The sequence below is a fragment of the Carya illinoinensis genome, chromosome 5 (genome assembly GCF_018687715.1).
Source record: "Carya illinoinensis cultivar Pawnee chromosome 5, C.illinoinensisPawnee_v1, whole genome shotgun sequence".
Taxonomy (NCBI): Eukaryota; Viridiplantae; Streptophyta; class Magnoliopsida; order Fagales; family Juglandaceae; genus Carya; species Carya illinoinensis.
Window position 1 is genome coordinate 6,010,091 of NC_056756.1, and position 19,661 is coordinate 6,029,751.

The window sequence follows — 19,661 nt, forward strand, 5'->3', positions numbered from 1 at the left end:
AATAGAAACCGACAGATCTTTTGTGTAGTGCGTTTGGTTGTTGAGAAAATGAAAGGAGGTGAAAGGTAATCGACAGATCTCTGGTTGTTGAGAAAATGAAAAGAAAATAATAAATTTGCAAGTTGTTCTCTATTTGGTTGTTGAGAAGATAAAAGAAATTGTAAATAAAAATGACTAAAATGAAGCGGGAATGGAGAAACGGTGTGTACCTATCGGCAAGGAATGGGAGTGGCAGAGACGAAGTCGGCAGTTTGTTGGGACTGGCTGTCCGATGAATGACATCGGCTATTTGCTGGGAATGGGGACACTAGTTTGCAATGGTGGGAAGGGAGGGGGAGTGGGGTGTGGGGGAGAAGAGGGGAGGGAGAAGGTTCAATGGACGTGGGAGTGCTGCGTCAGTTTGTGGGATCATTTATGTTTATAACAATCATTTTTAAAATATAAGTCACTGTTTTTTAATATGAATAATTGAGACCTCTCACATCATTCAATTCTTCTTTAGAGATAGCTAGTGGCAACTGGCAAACCATGTTGGCCACTGTCTCTCAAAATTTTTAAAATTTCAAAGTGCCTCTAAATTTTATTTACAATTTTGCTAGGTACAAAAAGGACGTGCAAGTGGAAGGTAATCATTATAAATAATAGAAAGAAAGAAAGAAAGAAGAAAAAAAAAAATCTAAAGAAGGGAAAAAAGATCATTGTAAAGCTGAAGTAGACCTTCTTCTTCTCTCTCTTTCTTCTTTTATTTTTTCTTTTCTCATCTCTCTTTTCATTCATTGTTTTTTTCCTGGGATATGACTTTTTTGGCCGAGTTCTTCTTTTTCCTTCTTTGTACATGATCCATATACTGCTTTTAGGCATTTGAAGCTTAATGCAAGATTTGTTACCCATGACTCCCATCCTAAAATATTCCATCTATTTTTTTAGACAGTTTTGGAAGATTTGGAAATACTAGAAATGTTTGAACAAAATCAAATTATTTATTTCCTTATTTATCTGACTTTGCGTCTGCTATATGCCTAATTTGCTTTTTTCTTATAATAAATTTGCAGCTTAGTGGAGGTTATAGAATTCATACTTGAATAAAAAGAAATCAAGAAACACATCATTGTCGTTGTGCTTGTCTTCATATTGAGAGAAATATATAACTAACAAAATCCAGCTTCAACCATACTAAGATGATACTATTCATTCAAAAAGTGCCTGTTTAACATCTCCTTCGACAAACCATCTAATCATAGCATATGAATAAAACTTACGAACGTCGTTCCTCTTCCTTGATAGAAAATGAACTGAAAAAAAAAGGCAGAAAAAAAAATCTCGACACTCAAAAGAAGAAATTCAAAAGAATCGAGAGAGAGAGAGAGAGAGAGCGATAATGGCTACGAGGAGAAGGACCGTGCGTTGCAAGCGAAGCATGGTGAGTGGGTTAAGATATAAGAAAAGTTTGATTTTTCCTTTTATTAAAAGGTGTGCCAACCAATGTATTTAATTTTGTACTGTACTGACAGTACCAGCTGTACCGCCCATTGCACCAATACATAAATTCTATCTATTTTGTACCGGTCTAAATACCGACCCTATCGGTTGATATTTCGACCTCTATTTCTTTTTTCATTTATTCAAACTATAAATTTATTTTTGACTTTTAATTTAAACCAAATTATTTATAATTTATATATATATGTATTTATGTATATTTATATATATAATTTATGAAAAAATATAATTACAAACATAATTGTACACTAATCTATACACTAATGTGATGTGATTGGTCAAAAAGTAGATTATATTAAAAACAATGTTAATTTAAATTTTAAATATGAATGAATTAATATTAGTACACAGATTAGTATGCGCCTATGTTTGTATATAGCAAAACTCATAATTTATTCATATATCAACTATCCCGAAATTGTACACGAAACGGTACCGATATCGAAATATTTCGTTCCAGTACTTTGACTGGTACGGCATCCGGTACGGTATTCAAAACATTGATGCCGACTACACGGCATTTAAAGGAGGCTCTTGCAATAAGCATTTTACTTTTACTTATAATTCTGTAAATATAGAGAATGTCTCAAAGTTTTGAATACTATACTAGTCAAGACACTGAAACGAAATATTTCAATACCTGTTTTGTTTTAGAATAGTCGATATATAAATAAATTAGATATATAAATTATATTCTAAAATAATATTCTATATATGCAGGGGTGGAACTACTGAGGGTCTTGGGGGGGCTAAAATTTTTAAAATCATATGAAAATTACAATTTTGAAGGTGTTTTTATAAAGTAAATTATATGAAAATTAATATTTGACCCCTCAAAATTATTTTCTTGTTACTTGCCCCCTCAAATTAGATTTTCTGGTTCCAACCCTGTATATATGAATAAATTATATATAAATATATATATAATTATAAATAGTCTGATTTGAATTGATGATAAAAAAAAATGAGCTTGTAGTTTGAAAAAATGAAAAAATAAAATAAAAACCGAAATATCGACCGGTACGGTTGAAATATAGGCCAATACAGCCAGTATTTGAGGTGGTACGAAACAGATACAATACTTATACCGGACCAAAGACCGATAAGTAAAAAATATCGGTCATACCGACCTGAACGATACAATATTTAAAACACTGGAATGGTCCCCTCTAAAAAAAAATTATAATCCCTATATGCTCTATAAAATCTCAATATACCTATAAACGTCTCTCTTTAATTTCTTTTTCCTGTAGTCTCAAAATTTTGTATAATTTCTATATATTAACTATTTTGAAGGATGTGACCTCACTAAAAGTAATTTAAACAAAGTTTAGAAAAAATAATAAATTTTCTAATATGGATCTCAAGGTCTTTTCTTATACAATTATAGGCATCTTAATATAGAATCCAGAATGAAAATATAAGAAAAATTATTTAAAGTTAATAATCTATGTGAAAAATAGTTTATCCTCTAAATTTCATTAAACAAGAAAAAAATGATTTAAGGTCTCAATTATATCCGTATATGTTTAGTATGAAACAAAAAGATCTAGATTTTACATTAAACTTAATAGATTAGCTTACACACTATAATAAAAGACGACATTCTAAAAGATCACTTGATAATTTATATAAAAAGAATTATAAATATTTAATTATAAAAATAATAATAGATGGATATTATTTCATAAAACATTATCATGAATTTGAAATATATAAATTGTGTTTGTAGAATTTTATTTTCACATTTATATAAAAAATTATCGAAATTTAATTATATATATTTTTATTTCATGGTATAGAAAATTTGCCCTCCAAATTCAGTCACTGTGCGTTCAGGACACTAACGAAAGATAAGAAAACATAAACCATTCAAGTAAGAGAAACCGGTCCCTCTCTCTCTCTCTCTCTCTCTCTTCATTCTTCCGGCCTTCTTTCTAGTTTCTTCTACCCCAATGTGCCTTATACTCTTATTTATAATGAATTTATTTCCCAAACGACTAAAGGATGGAGGTCCTATATCAAACTATATAAATATGTATTTATTACTCTTCATTTATATTAATTGTATTTAACTTTTATTTATTATAATTGATGTACGTATATAGATACCGTACCTTAATTCCAATTTGCCATTGGGGACCCAAACCACTCCAACTGAGGGCTTACATAAAACATTGGTATTGGCATTATCAAAAATCTAGTCCAATGTAAAATATAATAAATTTATTTAAAATACAGCTATATTAGATTAGTTAAAAATTTGTATAGAAAGTTTTAAACTACAGTTAAACGATAGTTTTCCTTCAAATTTAAAGGGTTATTGTTCATTCATCAATAATATATTTTATCATAGTTTAATACACATTGGTCCTTTTTTTTTTTTTTCATTTCCCTTTCTCATTTTTCTCTCACTCTCTCTCTTTTTCGTTCTTCACAGTGCATCAAAACCCTGCTCTCTTCAATTCTTCACGCAAAAAGGTTCACACGACTTCTCTAAAGGCGCATGTACAACCACAAAATTGAGACTAATAATAGAAAAATTAAAATCCCAAACAACATTGGCAAAGATCAAATGACATACGAACTAGGAATCAAATCAAAGAACAGAGCTCTGTTAATGGCGCTCGGATGAGAGAGAGAGAGCCCAAAAAGAAATCGTATATGTTCAGTTTATATTTTTTGAACAAATTTATAGTTCATTTGATTTTCTTATTTTTATTGTTACGAGGGACCGATTTTTATTGTTATGAAGGACCGAAGGGAAAAGCTTGGGTCTTATTTTTATTGTAAATATGGTTGGTGCAATTGTAAAATATATATAAAAATATTATAATATTATTTTGATGAATTCAATGGCTAATTTAATATAGGGTTATAGATGAGAAGGTCTTGAATTTATGAAAACTATCTATTTTTTATTAAATTTTAAAGATGACTTTGATGAAGCCAATATAAATGCTTTTAAAGTGCTCCAGTTGCCAAGGAGAGCGTATACAAACACTCTTTAGAAAGGACAGAGTAGACGAACCAACGCGCTTGAGGAAAGCTTTTGGGAATGATTTTTTTTCTTAAAGGGTATAGGCACAGATAGAGTACTTTTAGGTTGTGTTTGGATAGTAAGGTGGTAATCTTAGATACTTGGTGAATAATAATGAAAAAATATTGAATAGTAGTGCAAAATAGTAAAAAATATCTAAAAAATAATAATAAAATAATAAGTAATAGTAAAGTATTATGAGACTTCACCAACCAAACCTAGGAGTTTGTTTGGATAGTGAGATGAGATGAGATGATTTTATATAAAAGTTAAAAGTTGAATAAAATATTGTTAAAATATTATTATTTTTTTAGCATTTGAAAAAACTGAATCTGGATGTCAAAAAGTTAAACTGTTTTTTATATTTTGTATGAAAAATTAAAAAATTTGTATCGATAAAATAAGATAAAACGAGATGGGTTAAAAGTATTTTCCTATTCAATCGGCCTCTCAGTCTCACGCATCCAAAAGCCAATACAATAAACATTTTATTAGATCAAGTACCACCTCCATGTATGTCAGCATAAGTTATGCTATAAATGGCCATGACAAAATTGGCCCCCGATAGCAAAGTGTAAGCTAACAAAGCAAAATCCTAAATTTGAAGCTATTTTCTCATTCTTCTTATTTAAGAAATCGTTGTAATTCAAAATTTGACAGAAAGGTTACATATTCCATATATTTTATTAAAAGGAGTATTACAGTTATAAAAATATTTTATAAAAATAACTTTACGAGCTTACATGTTTTTATATGATATGTTAAATTTATTTTACAATTCAAAATTTATAGGGACAGTCGGGAGATGCAATCGTGGGGGAGTCTATCCAATAAAATATGCCACGTCATTCAAGTTTTATAAATAAAAATAAAAACCGACCAAAATAGAAATAGAAGAGAAACATAGAGTAGAGGTTATCTTCTTCATGCTCTTCTTTGGTAAGTGTCTTCATTATTAATAGGGAAAGAAAAATGTGATGTTTTCTCTTCTTGTATATTGGGAATTTGCAATAGGGAATTTGCAATATACAAGACATTATTAATAGTGTCTTGTATATTGCAAATTCCCAATGAAAGAACAATCCTTAAAAGTAGAAGTGATCAGAGTTGGCATGACCGACTTACTCGCCACTCGTGGACTTAAAAGAGAAGGCCACTGGATCATCTTCTTCGAGAATAGTAGTAGGCTCGGTGGCACCTAGGTTTATGACCCATGTGTAGAAACCAACCCATTGGGTCTTGTCCTGTATCGCAAGATTGTTCATAATAGCATGTACAGCTTGCTCCGAGTCAACCTTCATGGGCTTTTTGGATTACCTGTTTCTGAAAAAACAGGGTGGGGACCCAATGGAATTTCTGGATCATCGAGAGGTGCTTTGGTACCTAGAAGATTTCGCTCAAGATTTCTGGTTAGTTGAGTTGATACGGTTAGAGCACAAAGTGGTATAGGTTGAACAAGTTAATGGAGTGAGTCACGAGTGGAGGACTTGGGAAGGTAGGTGAGTCAGAAGAAGATGAGGTGTTGGAAGTCGTGGTTGTATGTAACGATCATCACACAAAGCCAATAATCGCCGAGTTTCCAGGTTTGTCCCGAACAGGAAGCTTGTATCTGAGAAATGGAATTGTTTATTGTTGTTTCTCTCTTTTCCTTTCTCAAGTGGGAAGCATTTTAACATTATTCATTCGAGAAAAAATGCATTTTGATGTTGTCTATCAAGGAGCTTGATTTCAAGTTACACTAGGTACAAATCAATTATGTTGGATTGTTTTTCATTTCTAGTCCCGAAATTATCATCAACCATTCTCCAATCTACAGGAATTTTTCATTTCCTTTTTCCTATTTAAATGGCATGGATTCCTTTGAGATTGTCTAAAGTTGACAAAAGGGTTTTGCAGAAGTGAAGCACAAGTTGGTTGTCTCCACAAATATATAGAAGTTACAAGATTAAAAAATGCATCGATTTGCTGATTAATAGTTGCTTAATCTTTTATTCTCTTGGCGCACTAGTTGCTTAATCTCAAATACAAGAATGCAAGCTAAGAAAAAGAAAAATACAAGAATGCCGGAATCCCCTCTCTCTCAAAAAAATTTTCATCATAGAGAGGGGAAGAAAGAAAGAAATGGAAGTGTAAAACACGAGAGAAGTAAGAAGCAAAAAAATTGAGGTATAAAACGTAAACACAAATTTGAATTGAATGAAACGAACCGTTTCATTTATGCCACGTTGGCATCGACTACGTGACGGCTCCCCCACGCGATTGCAAAAAATATTTTCTTTTATAATGTAACGTATTATATCAAACCATATAAATTTATAGATTTATTTTTATAAACTTTATTTATAATTAAAACATTTCTGCTCTATTAAAGTTTACATTGTTTGAGAGCAGTCGAGCCCTTTCGATAAGGCTTAAGATCAGTCGAGCCAATACTCCCCGGGCTCATTCTTGGTTGATAAAGGATGCAAAGCGTTTGATGAGAGCCACCGCCTTCTCTTGCTTGATGTCATCCAGATGAAAGCAATGGTCTTCAGCTTCGTTCTCTACGATCTCAACCCTACCTCCCCACCCACTCTTCTTCAGTTCCTTGTAATAACGCCAACCCACCTCTCTCAAATGGTCCTTTCCACCCACAAACACCAATAGCCTCTCACACCCTAGCCTTTCCAGATCCTCTGCAGCCGGTTTCAGCCTAGGATCGTCCAGACCGCTGTTCTCCGGACACATGTATAGCCACATTTTATCATCGTCCGTACCTCCAAAATACGGGTGCACCAAGATGGCCCCGAGCAGCTTCACATCTGGTATATGGGTCGACCCGACCCGAACAGCCAAATTATGCGACATGTTGCCTCCGGCACTGTCCCCGGCGAGGAAAACTCTGTTGAAATCAGCGTGATCATTTAACCACGACTCAGGTCCATTTCCGTTAGCGTGGGACGCCACCCACTGGAATCCGGCCCAAGAATCCTCGTAGCAAGCTGGGATTGGGTGCTCTGGAGCTAACCTGTACTCAACCGAGACAGCAATGAGGTTGGATTCAGCTGCCAACGTGCTCACATAGTTATGTAAGAGTGGAGAGAAGGCAGATAGGAAGCAGAAGCCCCCACCGTGAATATAGAACAGGACAGGGAGTTTCCGGGTCGGATCTTTAATCTTGGGTAGGAAAATACGGGCGGATATAGGAGGTTCGGACGACATTACGACGTCTTTGGATCGCACTCCGGTGACGGGGTCATCGGACGGAGGGATTTTGGGAGTGGACTGGAATTTCTCCACGCGACCATCTTTGTAAACTCGGAAGAAGCGGAATTCATGAGCTATTTCATCATTCAAAGTGTCCATCTGCGAAGAGTAAGGGTTAGATGCTGGTAAATTAGGGTGGAAGAGGATTTTGGCTAGCTGAGGCCTTCGATAAACATAGGTCGAGGCCCGGTTAAGGTAGAGAGAGAAAGGACGACAGAGAAATTGTATGGGAGGAAGACGGGGGGGAAGAAGAAGCTTTAAAGAGTTGATGAAAAAGGAAACCTTCATGATCGTTAATGATTGTAGAGAGTTAGAGAGACTTGATCCATGGGAGTAGAAAAAGAAAACACAGATCGGGTCAAAGATCTTAATGGCTACAATGCACTAGCTGGCATTGCCCATCTGCTTCCAACCAGTCCGTATATTGTTTTTTACAGCTAGGTGGAGCTGTTATTATTTGTCTAGCTTGCTAGTTGATTTACGCAAACCAGATTACCAGAGGGCTGAAGATTTTGAGGATGTGTATCCGTGTCTGTGGTTGACGCAGTGAGAAAAGAAGAAGCCGAAAGAGGAGAAGACAAGGGCTGCGGCGAGGGTTTACCCGTTACAGAAAGAGAGATTGGGCCATCATGCAATCACATGCTGCAAAATTATTTACATCTTCACTCTAATTACACTGTTATTACCGGATCAATTTTTATTTATTTTTTTAAATTAAAAAATTTTAAAAAAATTCTATTCATTATTATCGCATACCATATATCATATATATATATATTTTATTAAATATATAATATATGGATAATGAATTGATAAATTTAATTAATTTTAAAATAATAAAATTAAAAAAAATTAAAAAAATATGTGACGGATGTTACGCAGAAATGATGAATAGCAAAACCTAAAATTCAATGATTAATGTATAATGCACGTTTACAGCAATATAATAGCAGAATTAGAGCACATATTTGTTAGCATTTAGTTCTCCATTCTATTCGAAGTGTTGCACGTAGGTGCTGCTGTGTCACTCTACTGCATCCTAACGTACTGGACCGGACTCATTTCTCGAGAATCTTTTTTGATAAGTTTTTCTCGAGAATCTCAACCGTTTGATTATTCAGGGCACATGTTTGAGATTTCCAAATCTATATTGAGAACAGTTCTGCTGGACTGCGTTGTATTTTAACACGCCGGACACACCAGTCACGTGTGTGATGGGGTGGATGTACGGAATAGAACTCCTCAATTAACTTTGAAAACATAATCTCAAGAATTTTGTTACATACAATCACAGTCACGCACTAATTTATATATCAATAATGATTTATTCATATTTAAAATTTAAATTAATATTATTTTTAATAAAATCTACTTTTTAACCAATCACATCACATTAATATACAGATTAATACATAATTATACTTGTAACTATATTTTTTCTTATCACAATCACCCAACACATCTTGATCTCTTCAAGACTAGCCTCTTTTGGTTATCTATACAGTGAGATTAGATCAATATTAAAAATTTTAAAAATATTATTAAAACATTATTCTATAATATTATTTTTATTTTATGATTTAAAAAATTTAAATTATTTGTTATATTTTATGTATGAGTTTTAAAAAATTATAATAATTATATAAGATGTAATGTTTGATTTAATTTATGTAACCAAATCAAGCCTGGGATGTGACTGGTAAGTGATACTAATTCACTATTGTTTATAAATTATTTACTATTTTTTCATTACTATCTAATATTTTTTTATTATTATTTAACGATCATTTGAGCTCATCTCGACGTCTAAATGTAGTTTAAATTGTTTGCGTTTTGCATCGTTTATGACGTTTCCCATAATCATCTAATCCATCTCCTAAGTTCCAGCTTCACAACCATTGGTCGACAGAAATCTCCCAATTACTCTAGCGTACCCACAGTTGCTGGCAAAACTTTCCCACAGGCCGGTTTGTGAGTCAAACAAAACTGGTCATGCATATACAAGATTACGTGCTAGCCTCGGTTGGTTTGTCTTTCGGATTTACTCTTGCGTCCATTCATAGTCGGCATGAAGAAACTTGGCCAAGAGGTTAGTGATGATAGCTATAAGCTGTGAGATATTTGCAGAGGTAATGAGGAAGAGAAATACTCTAGTAAAAAATGATTATATAAAAATAACTTCATAAACTGATACAATTTGACGTGGTTCGTCATTTCGTAAATTTATATGTTTCGGCAATATGTGTTTCTACAATTTAAGGAAGTCTCCATCGAGAAGAGGAACAAAGCAAAAGGTCTAACCATCAGTTATGCGGTCAAGGAGTCCACAATTAGGTTATGGGAGTCGAGCAGGCCAAGATCCTTTCATTTCGAGTTCTGGTCTTTTTGGCATTTTCCTTTCCTACAAGCATAGAGGAGTGACCAATATGTTAAAACAAAGCCATGAGAAAAGCATTTTCCTTTTGAGAAAACCTTCCGATCGAATGGGGTGGCCTTTTTCATTTTACACCAATGAATGAAGTGATTACAAATAAGCAAATAACATAATTCAAAGTATTCCCATGCTGCACTGTGTAACTGCCCGAATTTAAATCTTCTAATTCAAGTTGGCAAGTTCCACTATTCTTCTCAGTTTTCATCCACTCCTTTCTTTTATATTTCCTTTCTCCTAACCAGTTCGAAATCGTCAAGAACTTTATGGAAGCTCCCAATCTCAACCCTTCGAGACTAGATGGCGACGGCGTGAGAAATTGGTGGAGCACTCGTGGTCGCTGCCATGATGACCATTCATTAGATCTCACCTCGCCAAACATCGAGAGCAATGGTCGCTAGTTGGAGAACTTCCAAAATGAATCCTACAAGAAACCACCGTCGGTTTTGGCACGACTAAACAATCCAGACTGACAAAAACGATATATTTTTATCAAGTTAGTTTATTGACCGCCCATGGTTCTTTCACTTTCTCTATATCTATATATTCTTATCCATTTTTAGAGAGAAGAAAAGGGATCGTGAAAGAGAGATGGCAAGCCATTGCCAATAATGTTACTTTTAGGATGCTGTTTACTGAAATAGTGTTTAGGGCTAGAGTATCAAGAGGTGGGATTTCTCTGATTCACTTCTGTGGCCTTAGGCCTAAAGAAAAAATGCAGACTGCTTTGATGAGGCCGAGGTCGAGTTGGTTCATTTGTACTCGGGGGACTGGGTTAACACCCAATATTCATAAGTTTTCATAAATCTATCTATTAAGCTTGAAAAATCACAAAACATAAACATGAATTGATTTCTATCTTCCATTTAAGTCACAGACCATGGATAACTTCAATTTTGGTGGAAGACATGTACCTACTTAAATTTTGGATCCAATCTTCTGTGTGTGGTTTATTTTAAAAAAATAATATTTATAGTGATAGAATACGCAAGTGCCGAGAAATAACATGATGAATATATTTTTTAATAATGAACTCCACTTTATTTTAAAAGGACTACACGATATTTATACAATTATTCTTATTTTTAATAGCATGAGGAATATGACATGTCGACTTTTTATTAGGTTGTGTCAATTATTTCTTCAATAGCGCTACGGACAGTCGGCAAATGCAGTCACTGCATAGTCGCCAAGTTAGCAATCACGTGTTTAGAGCTGCACATCTAATGAAAAGCCTATTTTACCCCTGAAATAGAAAGAACCCGAAATAGAAACACCTGAAATAGAAATAATAGCTTGAAATGTGCATTCCCGCTTCTAAATTCGTTCTGCAACTGAGCTCATCACGCCCAAAGAAAATTTGTGTGTACAACAGTGCGTTGGTGAGAAAGATTTTGTGTGGTTTGGTCTGAAAGTTGGAACTGGTCTAAGACAAAAGAAATTTGGCATCGTGGTCTGAAGCTTGGGTCTTCGTGGTGCTCTGGGTCTTCGTCTCGTCTGGGTCATCTTTTGAAAAGGTAAGTTTTCCTCTGTTTGTTGGTAGTTAAACATCAAAATGCAGCAAATCTGAAGAGACCCCGTAAGTTTGGGTCTGTTTTGGAGTATTTAAACATCAAAATGTAGCTTCAAGACCCCAACAAAATGCATCTTCAAGACCCTGTATATATCGGGTTTGTTTGCTGGTATTTAATATTAAATAATTAAATTTAGTTAATAGAAAAGCAGCCAATTTAGTTCAAATAGAAAAGAAAAATAGAAACCTCATTTAAGTATGTTTTAGACCTTAAACCGAGCGAGAGGTCATGCATATAATCTTGTAATTAAACACATGCATATAGAGATCATTGAGGAGTAGGTTGGACTCGTTATGGGTATGGGAACTTGTGTGATTCATGTCTCTTTTCATTTTCTTCTTTACATCATGACCCACCCGATTGTGTTTTACATGAAATACGACAATGCTAATATTTACCTTTTGTAAATATTTTACTAATTGTTTCCAGAAAAAATGAAGAAAAAGAAGTGCTAACTATGTATTGGTTAGAGCTAAAAGAAAATGCTAAGACTGACCTTCACTATTACAGGGCATGGAAAATGGGGAACAACTTCCATCTCCGCTAACACCCTCTACCTCAAATCTCCCAACCTCAATATGTTAATTGGAAATTTTTAATAGTCTTTAGAAAGGGTGTGCTCGATGTTTATCATCAACTTCTTGCTAATTATCATTATGATTTTAATGTCAGGACATCCATCAAACTGGTTTAGTAAACTTTCCAAGTTACATGCATGGCTACTATAGACCAATGCCTGCATGGTCACCACCGTTTCTACCATATTCAGATGACAACCAATATTCAACCAACATTCAGGTATTTTTCAACTTCGTACTTGTCTTTTATTTATAAGTTTGCATTTGTTGGAAGTTTAATTATTTTAATTTTGTTGTTTTCAGGAAAATGCTTATTACCCATTTCAATATGGTATGAGACCTCTAACTCCACACATCGCTACAAGTTCCACAACGAGCGCAATCCAGGGTAGAGATGATACACCCGACCGCAGAGAGACCGATGCATGTACCTCCACTAGAGTTTATGAGGAAAATAAAGAGGATGCATTAGATCCACGAGCACCCAACGATGGCACTACCTCAAATCCAGATGAAGAACAAATAGATGGTGGTGATTTGATTGAGGAGCCACAGTCGGGAATGGAGTTTAATTCATTTGAAGATTTGCTGAGTTATTATAAGGGATATGGTAAAAGATGTGGATTTGGGGTTTCGAGACAAAGGAGTGAGAGGGGAGAGGATAAAAGTATGAGATATGTCACTCTTGATTGTGCCCGTGGTGGGAAGGCCCGGAATAAGAGTTTCAATGTCGCCAATCTACGTCCGACAGGAAAAAATGATTGTAAGGCAAAGATTAATACCCTAAAAGTAGAGGGAAAAATGTGAATCACAACAGTTCACAATGAACATAATCATGACCTCAGTCCAAAAAAATCTCAGTTCTTTCATTGTAACAGAGAAGTGAGTGAGGCTAGAAAAAGAGTCCTGGACACGAATGACTTAGCTGGCATCCGAATGAATAAGAGTTTTGGATCTCTTGTCGTTGGCGCAGGTGGCTTCGAGAACTTACCATTTTTGGAGAAGGATTGTCGTAATTACATTGATAAGGCATGACATCTACGACTTGGTGCAGGTGGTACTCAGGTGGTACTGGAGCACTTAGAGATTATTTTTTGAGGATGCAATACAAGAGTAATGGATTTTTTGCATCGATGAATTTAGACGATGACGAGATGCTGAAGAATGTTTTCTGGGCAGATCCACGTAGTAGGGTAGCCTACCAGTATTTTGGTGATGTAGTGACATTCAACACTACATACCTGACAAATAGATATGGGATGCCCTTCGCACCATTTGTTGGTGTAAACCATCACGGGCAATCGATTTTATTGGGAACGAGCTTGATTTCTAGTGAGGACATGGAGACCTTTACATGGTTATTCCAAACTTGGTTGCAGTGTATGGATGGTATAGCTCCAAAATCTATTATTATTGATCAAGACAGAGCAATGAAAAATGCTATTGCTATTGTCTTTTCAGAAAGTAGACATAGATTCTGCCTATGACATATATTGAAGAAAGTTCCCGAGAAGCTTGGGTCATATGCTTCCTATAAAACTGGACTAAAAAATCACCTGATGAAATGTGTGTACGACACTCAATCTTTTGAAGAGTTTGAGACATATTGGGATGGGTTACTTAACACATATGACTTACATGATAATGTTTGGTTGAAAAGTTTATATGTTAACCGTGAACATTGGGTACCAGTATTCCTTAAAGAGTACTTCTGGGCTGGAATGAGTACAACCCAGCGTAGTGAGAGTATGAATGCTTTTTTCGATGGTTATGTTCATGCGATGACAAACTTGAAGGAGTTTGTCGACCAGTTTGACAGTGCATTAAAGAAAAAGATTGAGAATAAAATGAGTGCGGACTTCCACTCATTTAGCGTCACGATTCCCTACGTGTCTAGATCTCCAATTGAAAAGAGATTTCAAGAGTTGTACACGAACGCTAAATTTAGGGAAGTTCAACAGCAAGTAATTGGTGTGCTCGATCTTGATTCATCTCTACTTAGATTAGATGGTGTAATGAAAACATATTTAGTAGAAGATAAAGTTCGTGTTGAAGAGTTCACTAAGCCGATTACTTATTCAGTGGCATTTAATAAGGAAGACTGCAGTGTGAAGTGTTCATATGGGTTATTTCAGACGATGAGTATACTGTGTAGGCATATTTTGGCCATATTCAAATCTAATGGTGTAAAATCATTGCTAGACCGGTACATTTTGGATCGAAGGAGGAAGGACATCAAAAGGAGATACACGTTAATCCAGCGGGGCTATGATGTAGGGGATCAAAGTATAGGTGGCAACAGATACTCTATTTTGTTAAACATATGTTATCAGATGATAATTTATGAAGCATCTTTGAATGAGCAATTTGAAGATGCAAAGACAAGGATACACCAGATGACTAACTCCTACCGTGAGAACCCACACCCCCAATCTTGGACCCAAACAGGTTAGAAGGCGACAAAGTTTGTGAATATTATAGTCCCTTAGCAAGTTCTTAATTTTATTTTATTGTCACCCTTAGCTAGTCCTTAATTTGTTGTTTGATCTTTGATTCAATCAGGTTCAAATACTGGTGCAATTTCACTAGACACAAGTGTTCATGTTGGTAGTTCACAACAAGTCAAGAGTCCACTTATTGTCAGAGGGAAATGAAGACCTCCATCTTTGAGGAAAGCATTCAGGATGGAAACTGACATGCGAAAAGTTAAAGCCAAATAAAAAAAAGCACCAGTCAAAGGGAAACGTAAACAGGTGCATTTATTTGTTTTAAAGATGTTTATGTGTGTTAGAAGTTGGTAGTTAATTTCTCGAATTAGTAGATAAGTAATGGTTGTCTTATTTTTAGCAAGATGAAGGAGATACACCAGTCATGAACACCTGTAGGAATTTATTTGGGTCATCAGAAGTATATATCACTGGTCCTAGGGCTACAAACGAACAGAACCGCTCGTGAACAATTCGAGGTCGACTCGTATAAATTCGACTCAGACTCAGTTCATTTAATAAATGAGTTGTTCATGAGCACTAATATTGGTTCGAATATTAAACAAGCAAAACTCGTATAATCTCGACTCGATTCGATTTAGGCTCGTGAACAATATTCGTATAAACTCGATTCGACTCGTTTTGAGCTCGTCACAATACTCGTAATATTTATATATATACTCTTACATATATTCTTTTATTGTATATATTTTATGTGTTATAAACTTATATGTATTATTTTTTATACTTCATATAAGTAATATATTTTGTTACTTTATGTATAACAACGTGACAAATGAATAATGTTGAGTATAATAATGTATTAAGTTCACAAAAGAATTATTGAGTCAAATGTTTATAAAGAGTAAGCAACTTTAATTTGATTACTACACTTTCTTATCTAATTTCATTTTGATTATTTGGCCATATTTAAAATTACTAGTAAGAGGCACATGTGCATTATGAAAAATACAAATCTATTATAATAAATATTTACATTTTCACATGCTCTTATTAAAATATAATTATTATATAGCATTCACCTAAATAATTATTAAGTATAACAGAAAAATGAATGTATGAAAAACAAATATCAATATGATGGAAAATAAATTGACAATAAGAGAAATATATGGCCTAAAGCATCTTGGTTAAATATAGGTAAAATTTTATCTATAAAAACAAAAAGCTTTTCTTTCAATGTCATTTTTTTTAAGTAGAAACAAGTTTATTGAATTATTTAAACCACATTACAAATGACCAATTGCAAAAAAATTTATTAAGTATTTTTTAAAAATATTTTTAAATTTATTTCATTTTTAAAAGACATTATAAGTCTATAAGAAACAATAAAAATACTATAATAAAAATCTTGTAGGCTTTGGTAATATGAAGGGCCTAGTTCGTGCTCTGGAGCCCAGCCCTTTAAACCCATCCAAAATGACATCGTTTTGGAGCTCCCATAACCATAATTTCATCTAATTTTCCCCTCCCCCTCTCTGCACCGCACAACCTCATCTCCCCATTGCTTTCCTTTTCTTTTCTCTTTTCTCCTCCCCCTCTCTGTGCCGCACGACCTCATCTCCCCGTTCTCCTGTAGCCTACTTTCATTTTCTTTCTTTTTTCTGCTCCCCCTCCTTGCGCCGCACCACATCATCTCCCATTTCTCCTACTTTCATTTTTTTTCTTTCTTCTTCCTACTACCATCCGTGAGCTGCTCTCATTGTTCCCATCGCCACCACCACTACACCACACGGCCGAGCCTCCTGTTGCCTTTGATCGCCGCCGCAACCCCTCCAATCCTTGCGCTGCACTCTGTCATTTCTCATGGGTTTTGCCATGCTTCTGATTGTCACTTGCTGCCGTCGGTCCAGCTTAGCCACGCGTTCGTCGAGCGGCAACTCCTCGTCTCGGTCAGCCACCACCTCGTCTCTTGTTTGGTCTCTGAATGGGTCATTGTCAGTTTGTCACTATTTCTGCAATTTGTTGGTGCTATTTTTATTTGCATCTCGTTTTGCAATCTTTCTCCCTTGGTTTTCAATCTCTATGTTGAAGCTCTGGATTTTCTCTTTTGCGATTAATTTCTGCATTGTTTCTCTTATGTTGTTGCATGCTTCTCTGATGGGGGTGAGTGAGGCTACCTTTCGGTTTGGGCATTGGGTTTCAACAAAAACAGAGTATTTAACTCTAACTCGAGCTCGTATCAGTTCGTTTATTTATCTTATACGAGTTCGAGTCGAGTTCAATCTTGATACATGTTATGCAATACGAGTTCGATCAGACGTTTGTAAATTTTGTCGAGCTCGAGTCAGACTCGAGCTCGAGCACGTATATATGCTTATCGAGCTCGAGATCCCCTGTTCGAACTCAGCTTGACTCGGTTCGTTTGCAGCTCTAACTGGTCCTACAGAATTGCAGGTAAATTACAGCCATTGGGAAGTCAAGATAGTATAATATATCTTAGACCGGCTGTTATATTATTCATAACAATCATAGGGAAGTCAAGATAGTATAATATATAATTACATATTAAATAATTATTACTAATATTTACATTACATTAATATTCTTAACTTATTACTAATATTTACATTACATTAATCCTGACAGATGCAATTTGAGTTGGATGGATCACAGCTGATCCAAGATGCATTCAATGGACCACAATCGGTGCAATGAGAACCAACACAATCAGACCAAATGAATGTTGGAGATATTTTTAATGTTAATAGTCTTGTTATTTTTAATGTTCATCTTGGAACAATTTTAAAGCACTTGAGAATATTAATAGTCTCCTTATTTTGTATGACAATCTTGGAACAATTTGATGAGAGTATCATTATTTGTGTTAATCCTTAATTTAATGGAGACTATTATGTTGGAGGCTTGATTTAATTTCAGCATGTGTAGGGATAGTTGAGTTTTGGAAAGGTTCAAAAACAGGTTTCAGTTTTGTTGTACATGGAAATTATTCCAAAACAGGTTTCAATTTTGTTGTTTTGGAAATTATTCAGCACAGGTTTCAGTTTTGCTTTTTTGGAAATTATTCCAAACAGGTTTCAGTTTTTGTTTTGTTTTGAAAATGAAACAAAACAGGTTTCAGACCCTATATTTGTTGTTTTCGAAATGAAACAAAACTACTTCACAATTACAGGTTTCTGAATTCTGTCCATTCTATGTCAGTAAGGTAATCCGATAATCCATTGCTTGCATTAGCAAATCAGACCCTGTCAAGAGAGCAATAACAACAGACCCAACACAATATAATCTGAAAAATTTGCAGCACTTGCTGCAATCTCTTGCATTAAACCCAGTTTGTGATTACAAGTACAAGATCTTGCATGAAACAAGATCATCAATCAATTCTGGAGCTTCACCAGAATGCAAAACAAAAAATACAAGGCATATGTTTCCCTAGAAAATCTGCAAAAGAAATACAAGAAAGGGGCAGTTTCCCCACAACTTAAACATCCGGTCCATTCACCCAATATTTATATTGCCATTACATTATAACAATTCATAAACTTCTAATACTTAAACTACTTACACCAACTACACCACTAGTAAGTCACTAAGTAAAAAAAAACACCAATTACAAAAGCCCAATACACTCGGAACAGCGTGCGTGAGCGTCTTATTCCAGCTTCTTGCTTTTGAAGCACCAACTCCCTCTTCAAAAATGCCTCATCTCTAGTAGATTGCACCATCTCTTTCTTTTCAATTTTCGCTGCTCTCTTACGGAGCTCAATCTCCATCTTCTCAATATCGCTAAGTCTCTTCAAGACCTCTTTCTCTTTCCTTTCCACTTCATTTAGTCTTGCTTGTAGATCGAACTCCCTGTATTGATCACCATCTGCCCACTTGAAATACTAGCAGTAAGGTAATCCCTGATTAATTGCAACATATACGAGTAGAGAATGTTAGATGTACACATATTAATGAATTTAATAAATATGTTACATAATCAAATGTATTTACCTTTGTATTGTATTTTGGACAGCCAAAAAATGGACGGTTTGGATTCCTCTTCGTATTTGAGTATCTCGATGTAGAACCCAGCTCACAGAAGCACAATGCTTGACCCAAATTACATATATCAAATGATGAAGAACACAGTGATGATGACGATGACGACATTCTAACATATGATATAGTCATAATGGAAAGGCAGGCATATCAAAACACACCCGTTTTACAATTTCATATGATAGGGAATTCAAGAGTTCCATCTTTAGTTTTTGTTATGTTTCTGAAATTCATTGGTTTTTTTTTTTTTTCCTTTTATAATAGCCCACACTCTTATCACTATTAATCTCTCCTTGTTAAGTTTAAACTGTCAAACTAAGAGCTACAAGAGATGGCACATGCTAAACTTCCAACACTAAGAGCTACAAGAGATAGAACATGCTAAACTTCCAACACTAAGAGCTACAAGAGATAGAACATGCTAACTTCCAAGAGCTACAAGAGATAGAATATGCTAAACTTCCAAGACTAAGAGCTACAAGAGATAGAACATGCTAAACTTCCCACACAGTGGCATATCATTAGATTTACATATAAGAACAAAACTTCAGTCACACTATAATTCTCATGAAACTAAGGGAAGGACAAAAAAAAATTTTGTTCTAACAAACATATCACATTAGGGCATTCGGTATACAGGGCATATGTAGCACTAGCAACAAAGATGCACCATACTAAATTAGGGCATATTTATATCACTATTTTCGATATACAGATTTCACAAGCTCAAAGATGAGATACTGGAAATCAATATGGCTAAATCATTGACCAAAAAAATAC

At 34.8% G+C, this 19,661-nt stretch overlaps 2 protein-coding genes across 2 annotated transcripts; one reads left to right on the forward strand and one right to left on the reverse strand.

The window, feature by feature from the left end:
* Positions 1-6,833: 6,833 nt before the first annotated feature.
* LOC122309405 (probable carboxylesterase 5) lies at positions 6,834-8,418 on the reverse strand. The gene has a single exon (XM_043122886.1). The coding sequence runs from the start codon at positions 8,072-8,074 to the stop codon at positions 6,983-6,985; it is 1,092 nt and encodes a 363-aa protein (XP_042978820.1). The 5' UTR covers positions 8,075-8,418; the 3' UTR covers positions 6,834-6,982.
* A 4,105-nt stretch (positions 8,419-12,523) lies between these two features.
* Positions 12,524-15,023, forward strand: LOC122310015 (protein FAR1-RELATED SEQUENCE 1-like). Its single transcript, XM_043123905.1, has 5 exons — positions 12,524-12,589; positions 12,673-13,172; positions 13,424-13,562; positions 13,869-14,817; positions 14,932-15,023. The coding sequence occupies exons 1-5, from the start codon at positions 12,524-12,526 to the stop codon at positions 15,021-15,023; spliced, it is 1,746 nt and encodes a 581-aa protein (XP_042979839.1).
* The last annotated feature ends 4,638 nt before the right edge of the window (positions 15,024-19,661 follow it).

Bases quoted from the DNA above. Each gene is read 5' to 3' on its own strand.
- LOC122309405 (XM_043122886.1), bottom strand. From the start codon at position 8,074: ATGAAGGTTTCCTTTTTCATCAACTCTTTAAAGCTTCTTCTTCCCCCC.
- LOC122310015 (XM_043123905.1), top strand. From the start codon at position 12,524: ATGCCTGCATGGTCACCACCGTTTCTACCATATTCAGATGACAACCAA. The intron at 12,590-12,672 runs GTATTTTTCAAC...TGTTGTTTTCAG, and splicing joins AATATTCAACCAACATTCAG to GAAAATGCTTATTACCCATT. The intron at 14,818-14,931 runs GTTAGAAGGCGA...TGATTCAATCAG, and splicing joins CCAATCTTGGACCCAAACAG to GTTCAAATACTGGTGCAATT.